The following is an 11,187-nucleotide window of genomic DNA, read 5'->3' on the forward strand; positions in this document are numbered from 1 at the left end:
AACACTTGCCTCAAATGGAATTTTTCTAAGTCCACCCCTTCATTATGACAACGTGCAGTCTGGGAAACCTCACCCATCAGGTTTTTACCACTCACTAAATAGACCCTAAAAGGTCTTTTGAATGCAGAAGCAGAGCTGGCTGTGCTGTAGCAGTCTCTCATGCCATGCTACTTGAACTCTGCTGGAGTGTCCCTTCATGGCAGGCCCCGAGAGTGCCCCACATGTACCAGTGGAGTTGGCATCGACCCTGATAGTTAGGCCAGTCAGTGGTGGCTGCAGCCCCAAGTTCACAGCTGATGGAACAGGGTCCATGATTAGCAGGGAATGCAGGAGTTCTCAGATGAGTAGGAGAGGGAGGGAAAGGAATGCGTTACTCTATAATCTACCTGCTATGACATGACTAGGGAAGATATGGTTAACAGCCCGTTTCCAGTGGTTTATGCATTTTAGGGGAAACAGTCACTGGATGCGAATCAGGGAGGAGTCAGAGTGTCCACGTCTGCTGGCATGTTTCCTCAGTGACTTTTTTTGTGTGTATATATGTTCACGGGGAAATCTTTTTCATTTGTTAGAAGCAAAATCTGCAGCCTGTGTCTATCTCATTTGTGTTCAAGTCTTCACCCTCAGAGTCTTAACTGGGGACAAGTTACAACATTTAAACACTCATTGCCTGTAATTTTTCATAAAATGAAAGGGGAAGAAACCAAGATTTTATCAGATGATTAGAATAAATAATGCTGCAACTGTCTTACTCTTTTGATGAATGAGCATAATTTTGAATACCGAGTATATGGATAACTTCATCTAGACACAATAAGGCAAAATGAAATAATGTGGCATACAAATAAGTATGCATAGGAGAAGTATATTCTGGCATTTTCAATAGCCCCATGTTTTTTTGCACAAGTGGAAGCATGTGCATGCATGAATGTACACTAATTCACTAGAATCAGAGTTCCTGTCAAAGGACTGTTATCTCAAATTAAGGGGACATGGAGAAAGAAACAATAGGCACAAATTAAAATACAGGAAATTCCATTTAAACATTAGAAATAACTGTGGGTTGTTTTTTGTTTGGTTTTGGTTTTGTTTTTTTCCTGTGAGGATGATCACAGGTTGCCCAAAGAGATTATGGTCTCTCCATTTTTGGAGGTACTTAAAACCTGATTGGACATGGCCCTGAGAAGCCTAGTTTAGCTGACCCTGATCAGAGCAAAGGCCTTGGAATAGATGATCTCCAGAGATGCTTTGAACCTCAGTGACTCCGTGGTTCTGTGAATTGTAACAAAATAACCCTCTCTGAGTGAGCACGGTGTACATTTCCCTAGAAACTTGCTGTCTCACCAAATGTCAGCTGCTCTCTTTAGAGAACTGAATTTTAGAGATGTTACACCCCAAAATTTAAATCTTTCTCATTTTCTGCTTATATAACCTTGCCTTTTTCTCTCTGATAATCACTTCCAGAGCCTCTTTAGACATTGAATAGACTAATTTGTATTTTCCTTTTTATGCTTTTCTGAAAGCTTAATTTCTCAGTAGTGTTTCTCTCCTGCACATTATACTGTTTGAGAATTTTCACTTCCATCCCATATCAGCTTGGAGTGATTGACAGGACCAGACTGATGGTATTGTTGAAAAATGAGTTACTATAATCAGAGAAATAATTCTGTTCTCACTTGCTACCCACTTCAAAATGATGAATTATAGGAGATATGATTGCATAAAATAAGGATCCCATCCCTCAAGTAAGTCACTTGGACTTGGAGCTCCCAAACATTAACTTCCTACGTCTTGCATCTGTTGTTTTATCCACAAATCTCCTCACTTGATATGGCTACTCATAGGCAACACATATTTAAAGATATTTTTAAGAACCTAGAAATACAGCTTTACAAAAAGTTTCCTCCATGTATTTGCATGTACAGTCATTGCAATTCCTTAAAATAAAATAGGCCATCAGGTTTTTAATCCACATTATAGGCTTATAACTAGCATTTCTGCACATAGGTTTTAAGACCTTCTCTTCCTTTTCCTCTCTTTTTTCCCCTTCTTTTCTTTTTAATAAAAATGACTCCAACATAACAAAGTTCAACTTAATTAGTATTATAAATGAGTAATGGCTCAGGACAGCAGGGAAAGGTGAACAGTCTATTTTGTCTAGATTTTAGAAAAGCGGCTTAACAATCTAGAGAGTTCAAAGGCATCTGAAAGTGACATAAAGAGGCAGCTCTCAAAGACTGATGCTATTCAGAAAACTGGCATTTCTCACCTACCCCGGCTCCAAAAAGCTTAGAGATACTGCACTGTAAGCACTGAGAGAAGTCGCTTACAGTGCAAATACTCACCCTTACATAAATTGGGTTTCTATGGCAGCTGTCAACAAAGCAGTTGTTTTCTTGTCAACAATGGACTCATTATAGCTCATTATGGCTGCCTTTATTACTATGTTTTAAATTAATGAACTAATTCTAAAAGAGGTGTCTTCCCTTTACTGAGATGTTGAGCAGCTGCTCTTGCCTAAGGGCTGTCGACTACAGAATTCCTTCATATTCCTGTACCTGGAAATTTTCAAGAAAACCGTGTGAGGTATACATCCAATTTCCATTGAAAGTAATTACATTCTTAATTTTCTTCTAACCCCCTTGGAAATTAAAGTGATAACCCTTGCAGCATACAAAATCTTGGATTTCATGGATTATAAATAGATTACAGGTGTTCTTGCCATTAGCTGAACAGTCAATAGTGTTAAGACATTTGGAGCAAACAGTGGAATTTCCCTAACATTCCCAGCAAGCTGTCTGCTACTGAAATGGCTGATACAGCAGGAAAAAGTATGTTGCATAAGGTTGCTGAGTTGTGAGCTTCAGACCCAAGCATACTGTCTAATTCTGCTTCAATTGGTTGCTTGCTTGCCACCTGAAACTTTCACTGCCATTGGTGATGTGAAACGGTTAAATCACAGATGAATTTTGGTGATCTCCATCAAGGAGAATGCTCTTCAACCTTCAGAAAGGGCAACGTGATCTAAGGCTTGTTTCAACACAGGAGTTATAAATGAGTTCTATACAAGTGTGTTGTTGAGACAAGCTCTGGGAAATGTGTTTTGTCATATTGTAAGGTTTAGCTGTACAAATGGAGCTTACTTTGAAAAGTGCTAATTTCCATTCATTTTGTATCTTTTTATGAAGGATGTACTTATCTGTGAGGCATGTTTATGTCTTCTGATCCTGCAGTAGCACAATTAAACAGCTCATGAGTTGAAGGATCTTATTTTTCTGTTTGGTCAAATTACCTTTTCCATTTTTCTTTTGTGTCCCAGTGTGATTGTGCAAATAGATATGATATATACTCAGAGAATATTAAAGATAATTATATTACAGTTGTTCTTACTTACTGCCCTAGCAATTGGTCCCATAAGGCCAGTGCAATGAGATAGAGGAATATGTTCACAAACTATTTGTAAGTCTATCATAACACTCACGAATAAAGTTGTTTCATAGTGTTCATAGGACTGGTGAATACAAGAGAGGTCTGACTTCTATTGCTCACTCTTTCCGCTGTGAATCCACAAAATGATGCTGATATTGGTTGAGCAGGAATGCGTAAGTTTTCTGTCCAGTGTGTGCTGAATAAGGAAAAGTTTTTATTCCTATGGGCAGATTGGTGATAGAGAGTATTTCTATATCCACAGCCTTTGAAAAGTCAATTGCCAGCAAGATTTAAATGCATCCCTTAGTGGAACCATTTTCTTAGTGAACCAGTTCAGCAAAATGATAGAAAAGGAAAACAAAGTATTCTTCCACAAATTCTTTTTTTCTTTTTCTCTGTATAAGTAACCATTTGAAATATTTGGTATGTGATTACTTTTGAAAATGGATATACTTCAAGAAAGATACAGATTTTGTTGTGGTTTCTACATTTTCATAAAGATGTTAACAGAAGTTTTATAAAATTCTTCTTCAAACAGATCAATACTTTACTAATATTTCATATTACTTTTGACTTTGATAATTCTTTTGCAGAAGATTTAGTCTCTGGAATAATGTTAATGCTATATATGAGTGGTAGGTTTTTGATTGTGAGAGCACCTGTTCTGGAAAATTCTGACTGCTAGACAAAAGCATGAAGCTTCCTTCCTTTCAGAAAACATAGATGACAGTAAAAATATAACTCTCCGTACTATAAAAAAATAACAGGAAGTTAGTAAAATAATTCACTAAAATTCAAAATCATATTTTAGATAGAGTAACTAGTATGTAGCTCAGTAGGGAAAATAGATAATAAAAAAAAAATGCACAGCCTGAACTTCCAGATGCTAATGTCAGCTGTAGCATTGGCTCTGCTTCTGATGTAACCAGTCAGGGCTGGAGAAATTGGCTCCAAAATGGTGATCATAAAGAGTAAGATCTATGCATAAACAAAGCAATAATACTGTAGCTCAAATGAGTACTTTTGAGGTCTAAAATTTGCTTAAAATAGTTGGAGGAAAGGTGTGTAGAAGTGTGATGTTCTCATTACTATTTAGCAGCATCGAGATATTTGGGCTGTCAGTCACTGGATCAATCCAACTCACATTAAGAGTTACCAAAATTCATTACCGTCTACTGACTTTTCAGTGAAATAGTCTTTGTGTTATTCGTGAGTCTCAATCTTTGAAACATTGCAGCCATGCTTTTAAAACTTGAAACTGCAAGTCATTCTAGTTAAAAGGTCAGAGCTTTTTCTGACTTTATCATGCACAGATATTTGCTTGACAAGGCAGAATGAAATCATGTTATCCAAATAACATATTACAGACTGATTTTTATTTCCACCAACCTCTTTCTAGTGGAAAATTTTGCGTTTCAAGGCTGCAAAGTTCTGTCCTTTTGACTCCCTCTTCATTCTTTTGAAATGCAATTACTGTTCAGTGAAATGCTATTGCTCTATCCTATTTTTACAGCTGTTCCATGATGTACTGTACAATGTTGTAGTTTAATAATGCTGCTAATTTTTCTTCCTGTATCAGCGTCTCAAAATTTTGTAATGAATTGAAATGCAAGAATCAGAGCAATTTTGGGTGTTGTTTTGTTTTGTAAACACAGGACAATATCTGCAAAGACACATCATCAGGCCAACAACTTCAATATATTTGAAGGAATGGTCTGCCATGGAGTCCCAGTTGCAACAGTTTCAAGAGGCAAAGTAGTTTATGAAGGTGGAGCTTTCAATGTCACAGCAGGAGATGGAAAATATGTCTCCCGTCCACCATTCCCTCCATATGTCTACGAGCGAATCAGGCAGCGGGAGCAGGTTAATTAAACTAATAAATCTCTGTAATGCTTTGTACAGCATGAGGATAACTAGCTCTTGGGAAGAGAAGTCTGGGGATTCAATAGTAATTTCCCTTACTAATCAAAATCTGCCAAGGTGGGAGAAAATGAAACTGAGGACTCAATTCTTATTGCTCTTTATCTTACAGAAAAATGTCATAGACTAGTTCCTGCTCTTAGGGTAGTCTGTACAGCTTGTAAACTTAGCCTGGGTGCTTGTTGAAATAGACATATCTCATTTCCAATAAAAGTGGACAAAGTTTTGCTCATGAGTAATCTGACTAACTGCTACATTTTATCACTGAATTCACTGGAAAACAAACAGGTATAACATCATCTGCAGGAAGAAGTCTTAGACTGAGGAAGAAATCAGTAATTTTCTAACTCTTTCATGGATCAGATATTTGGGGCTAAACTCTGTAAAATATTGAAGACTTAGCTCTGTTCCAGCAAGAATCTGTTTTAAGATGAACATGTGCAAAAAGTGCACTGCTGGACCAAGTAAGACAACTCTCTTGTTCTTGTTTTTTTGGGGGTTTTCTTGAGGATTTTTGGTGGTTTGGTTTTGGGTTTTTTTTTAAGAGAAATATTGCAAAATACATAAAGATTGAATTTTTAGTGCCTATTTTCCATGAAAGCATTCATGAAGAATGCTTTTGCATGCTTAGCGTAACTCAGTTGTGATCAGCACTTTCAAAAGCAGCCAAAGTATATTTTAAAATCACAACCTTAATCAGTGTGATTCACTGCAAGACCTAAAAGTTGAATCAGACTAGCATCCATGTGAGATATAGCCCATTGAAATGCTTCCAAGATAATTCTGTATATTTCTTCCTGTTGTTGTCTTGGTGGACTTAGAAAGGCATGTGAAAGTGACTGAGTGAGGCTTTCCTCCAAATCAGCCTTTCAGAGGGGTTGGTGGGCTGCCTGCACATAATGCAGTGGATAGGCAGGGAAGTCCCCTCCTGACACACAGTTTTTCCCTGGGGACTAAAAGAACAGGAAACAGATTACTGCATTTATTATTGCATTTTGGAGGTTTGGGTTTTCCAGACATTAAGGAACACTTTATTTTTTATTTTTTTTTGGTACTAGTACAAGTCAGGGTAAATTAGATAAACTACAGTTATTTTACTGTTAGCATCTAGCTGTGCTGTTTCTACTTTGCTTTTATTTTGAAACTGTATCCCTCATTTAAGTCTGTCCACAAATTTTATATATTCTATTCACCTTTTCAATGTGAATGAACATTAATGTTTCTAGGGGAAAGGAAGGGCAAAGAAAATACTCTCTGCCTCTAGGACTTTCAAGGCCTAGTAGAAAAGTGAACCAGTAGTCCTAATCTTCCCTTTCCACTGAATATGTAACTGAATTGAAACAATTGCTCCAAAGGTCACTGTTCACCTACATTAGATTCATTCTGCATTTTTAATCCAGATAGATTCTCTTTGCAGTGTTCCTCTTAGAAATCATAGTTCTATGGATCTGTCTTAATTAGGATATATATAATGCACAAAGTTGTATGTGCCTGTGAGTCTATTTAATCCACTGGACACTGAAGATATTTGGTACTTTGTTAATGAGTTTTGTTTTGCAATGTTGATCCCTTTGGCTTTTAATTCAAAATATATACCAGGTAATGGTAATGAAAACTAGCTATTGAGAGCAGATTTATACTGCCATTGCAGCAGCAAAAAAATTGGGTCATTCTTTTTGGTGTAAGAGAACATTGCAGTTATTTAAGCCTCCGAGGGGAGAGCATCAATAAAATGAGGTGTAACATGGTCAGTTGCTTTTTTAAAAAAAACATGGTTTAGAATTGCTTTGTTACAGTGCTGAAGAGATTGAGCCAACCAGCTCCTGATGAAAGCTGAGAACTGAACAGTTTGATCCCAGTGTAAGGGATCTTTTACAAGAGAGAGGTTTGATGAAAGTGTTGGGATGCATAGCATACAAAGTTGGGTTATCACAGGACTGCTATTTTCGTTGTGTCCAATTAGAAATTGCAAGAGGAAGACAAATAATAGTGAAGGATTTGTAACATATTTCTTGCAGGTCTGTCAGCCTGTTCCTGTTAAGAGAGCACCTTATACAGGCATAGTCTCAGAAACATGGGTCACACAGAACCAGTAGGCTCATTCTCCAGTTGTGGCTCTTGCAGGTAAGTGTCTCTTTTGACTGATGAAAACTTCTTTACTGTTTCTCTGAAACTTTAAGAAAATGAAAGTGTAGCAGGTCTTCCAGATTGTGACAAGCTTGTCTGAAATAAGCCCTCTCAGAAACTGAGTTATCTTGGTATCTTTAAATTTGATGAAAATGTGTGGCAGCCTAGGTGGGGAGGAACTCTTTCTGATTGGAGCCTCATTTAAAAAGCTCAATTGAGAGGTGCAAATGGAGTTTAACTGCTAGACTAAGAGATGGATATGAAGGTCCATAGAAATCCTGAGTTCAGTTAGCACCAAGAATACAGAGAGCATACTTGTTTGGCTTTCAAATTTACAGGGAAACAAACAAACAAACAAACAAAACCAGCTGGATGTAAAATATATATTCTTTAGTGTCCCTGTGTTACAGACAATAACTTTCCACCAGTTGTGCTTTTTGGTTAAGCTGATAGATCTGGTTTGCAAGAACCACAGCTGTCTTCATGCAATAGAGGTGCTGCAGTCAGTGCCAGCAGTTGTATAATAGATAATTGAGCTACTGTAAAGCTCAGTGCTGCTAACGGAGTAACACCCGGCATCTCCCCTGTTCAGTGTCCAGGGTGCCTAGCTTGGTATTGACACTCCCTGACCTTTATATGCCATAGTGCTCAGTGGATCTTTCTATGAGTTGGTTTACTTGCTAAGACAGAAGAAAACAATTAGCTTCTTTTTTCTGGGTTAGTTTTCTGTTGGCTTTGTGAGTTGAACTGTCTCTCAGAAGAAACTAGCAAGGGAACCTAGCAGTGCAATATATGGGCAAGATAAGGCAGCTGGAGGGAAGAACTAGACAACAACATCTCACTCTTAATTGTTTAACAAGCAAAAGAAATGCCCCAGGAAAAAATAGAACTAAGACCTTCAGCAATCCCAATTGAGACATGATGCTGCTGCATGCCAGCTGCAGCTGAAGTGTTGTCCACTGCAACAGGGGAGTTGATTAATACGGGCCAGGGGAACACTGAGTAGCAGTAAGCATGACAAAATCCAGGCTGAGTTTTGGGTGAAATCAGCTAGTTTGAGAAAGGATTTCCCAATATATGGATGTAAAGCCCCTCACATAAAATGGGTCAGTTCTCAGTGCTAATTAGTATGAGGATAGGGACAAACCTGCAGTGGTAGAAGAATGAAGTTAGCTTTTCCACATTCCATTGTAGCATTCCTTTAAAACTACCTCACAGTGAACCTCATCCAGGGCATCAGTGGCAGCAACAGGGTGCATCCTGTTTTTTTTCCTCTGTCATAAGGGAGAAAGCTTTTGTAATAGAGAGGACTAAAGGCTAAAGCTGCAGTAGAATGAAGGAGCAATAACATTCTAGCTCCTAGCACTCTTTCTCCATTACTACCTCTCTGAGTGACAAACTGCAAAGCAGAGAATTTCTTTTGAAAGATTATGTCATATTGTCTTCTTCTTCTCTGTAGATAAAAGCAAATGAAAATGACACTGCTGTCCCCACCAAAGAAGTGCATTTTGGTTCCAACAATCAATCTACAATCAACTTCTCAAGAGCCAATATGAAAGAACAGCAACCAATAAACATTATACTGGGCTTATTGCATGAAAGTTGTCATTGCAGTTTCCCTTTAAAAGGAAATTTGTTGTAAGAATTGGAAAATTCTTTTTAAAAAATGGAGTAATAACTACAATTATAATGTGGTAACAGTTCTGTAGGTTCTTAGAAGTAGGTAAGTTTGGGGATGATATTGCTTAATATTCATCTTTAGAAGGTATCAGCTAACCTATAAAGTGAAAGCAATGCAATGGCCTTTAAGCACATTTTCTACATTCTTGCTCTGTTAGATCACAGGAGATGAATCCTAATTCTCTAATTTCACGTGTTAGAAAGATCTCTCTTGTGCTTAGCAATGCAGAGAATTCTGATAGAGATGCTGAATTTGATTTTTTGTTTTTCCCTTCTGGAACAGGTTAGGACAGAAAAGTGCTGATTCAGAAGAGTTGCCACTATTTTAGAGCTGCCGCTACATGTCCAGATCCTTGTCTTTAAGGGAGTATATACATTTTGTCTCTGCACAGCCAAGCATTTTTTGGTTTGCTCAAGCATTTTGTTTGCTACGCCCTAGGCAAAGCTGTGCTAACCGTACTGGTGAATTCACCTACAATACTGTTTGGGGTTCTGGTGTTATGGAGAGACATAACCCACAACTTAAAAGTCTTATGAAGTGGGAACACCAGAGCACAAACATAATGTATTGATTTCAAAAACATATTTTTTTTTTTACTGAAAAATGTGAGGTTTTTCCCAATGTAGCTAATACTTTGGATTGTGTAGAATAGAATTCCTGATTAAAAAAAAATCTCAATTGCTCTATTTATTTGATTTCCCATTTGAGAGGTAATTGTATTCTTAGAAGCATGATTCTGTTACTGCTACCATGTCTAGACAGATTTTACCTTGGAAACCTATGATGTTTTTTAAAGTTGCATTGTCACATATGATAGCCCTTCTTTTTAAGCAACTGTTTAGAAATGAAGCCAACACAAAAATGCCCATTCAGTGAGTTCATAGTTCTATGTGTAGAAATAGTATAACCTGCTTTTCTGTGCAACCCCTGGGCCAAACAGGTACAGAAAGACTTTCATATTATAAGACAGATACAGAAAGCATGTAATAATTACTGTTTTCATTTGTAGTGGAAAGCAGATTTATGGTTCCTGCTATATTCATAGGCATACAGTGATGTATGAGCTTGTACGAGAAACAAGCTCCTACTAAGTCTGTAATTCTTATGTCTCTAAATCGCAGAGTAGAATTTTCTTTGTAAGATGATGGAGGGTAATAATGGGGATGTTCAGAAAGAGCTAGCACAGGCTTCCATTTCTCAGGTTGTCTTTGGGGCAGCAGGGTAGCAAAAAGAGTCATCCAGCACTATTACAATGACTATTACAAGGGAGTGGAGTTCAGTGTTGACTTCTGTAATGGTCTGCATCTGAGTTTGTTGTCTAGTGTCCCTCTGCAATCAGCAGAGAGTTCTTCTCTGCAATCAGCAGAATGTTCTTCTGGAACATTATTCATCTCTGCATCAAGATCTAAACCAAGCTAGATGAACCTGTCCACTGTTGTTCTTCAGGATGAGATGGGTAGTTTTCTTGCAATGCCAGTTTGTCTCCATTAACTACAAAGAGTGCGGCTAACTATGATGCAGATGTCTACTCTGCAGCAGTCTTCTATGTAGCTTGTCTTTGCTTCTCAGACCTGGAACTCTGTGGTATGAAGAATGCCTGTCTTATGTTTTGTCTCATCAAGAGTGTGTGACAATCATGAATCCATTCTTTTTAATTAATGTTTTGCTTTGTAGAAAAGCAGAAATTTGGGAAGAGTAGGGGAAAAGTCAGGGAGGGGAAAAAAGACCTATTTTTACTTTCAACAATATCTTATATTTGTAATCTTTCATCTGAGGCTTCAGGTTTTAGTAATTGTTAGATCCATGCAATTGCATGATGCACCTGTGAGACAAGTAAAGGTAGTTAGAATAAATTTACGGTTGTGAAAACTATGGATGGTTAAACCTCTGAAATCACTCGAGTGATGGAAAATATATGTAGTTGCCTTATGTTTAACATCCAGTGCTGGGTTAAATGAGGTGCTGAGGGCCAAAATGATTCAATTATGACAGAAATGAAACTGAGGAATAAAGACTGCCAGTCCTTTGGA

General features: G+C 37.7%; 1 protein-coding gene across 2 annotated transcripts in view; it reads left to right on the plus strand.

Annotated features, from left to right (window-relative positions):
• DPYS (dihydropyrimidinase) overlaps window positions 1-11,187 on the plus strand; it is a 33,669-nt gene extending 22,482 nt beyond the window's left edge. Inside the window, exons 9-11 of one of the 2 annotated variants that reach the window (XM_062627197.1) lie at window positions 5,085-5,292; window positions 7,368-7,473; window positions 8,936-11,187. In XM_062627197.1, coding sequence (XP_062483181.1) covers window positions 5,085-5,292; window positions 7,368-7,445 — 286 coding nt within the window. In that variant the 3' untranslated portion in view covers window positions 7,446-7,473; window positions 8,936-11,187. The remainder of the gene's footprint in view (window positions 1-5,084; window positions 5,293-7,367; window positions 7,474-8,935) is intronic. The other variant, XR_009966346.1, reaches the window with a different exon arrangement.

Source organism: Pezoporus occidentalis, unplaced genomic scaffold (assembly GCF_034315485.1).
Source record: "Pezoporus occidentalis ecotype Australia unplaced genomic scaffold, CSIRO_AGI_Poc_V1 ctg3, whole genome shotgun sequence".
Taxonomy (NCBI): domain Eukaryota; kingdom Metazoa; phylum Chordata; class Aves; order Psittaciformes; family Psittacidae; genus Pezoporus; species Pezoporus occidentalis.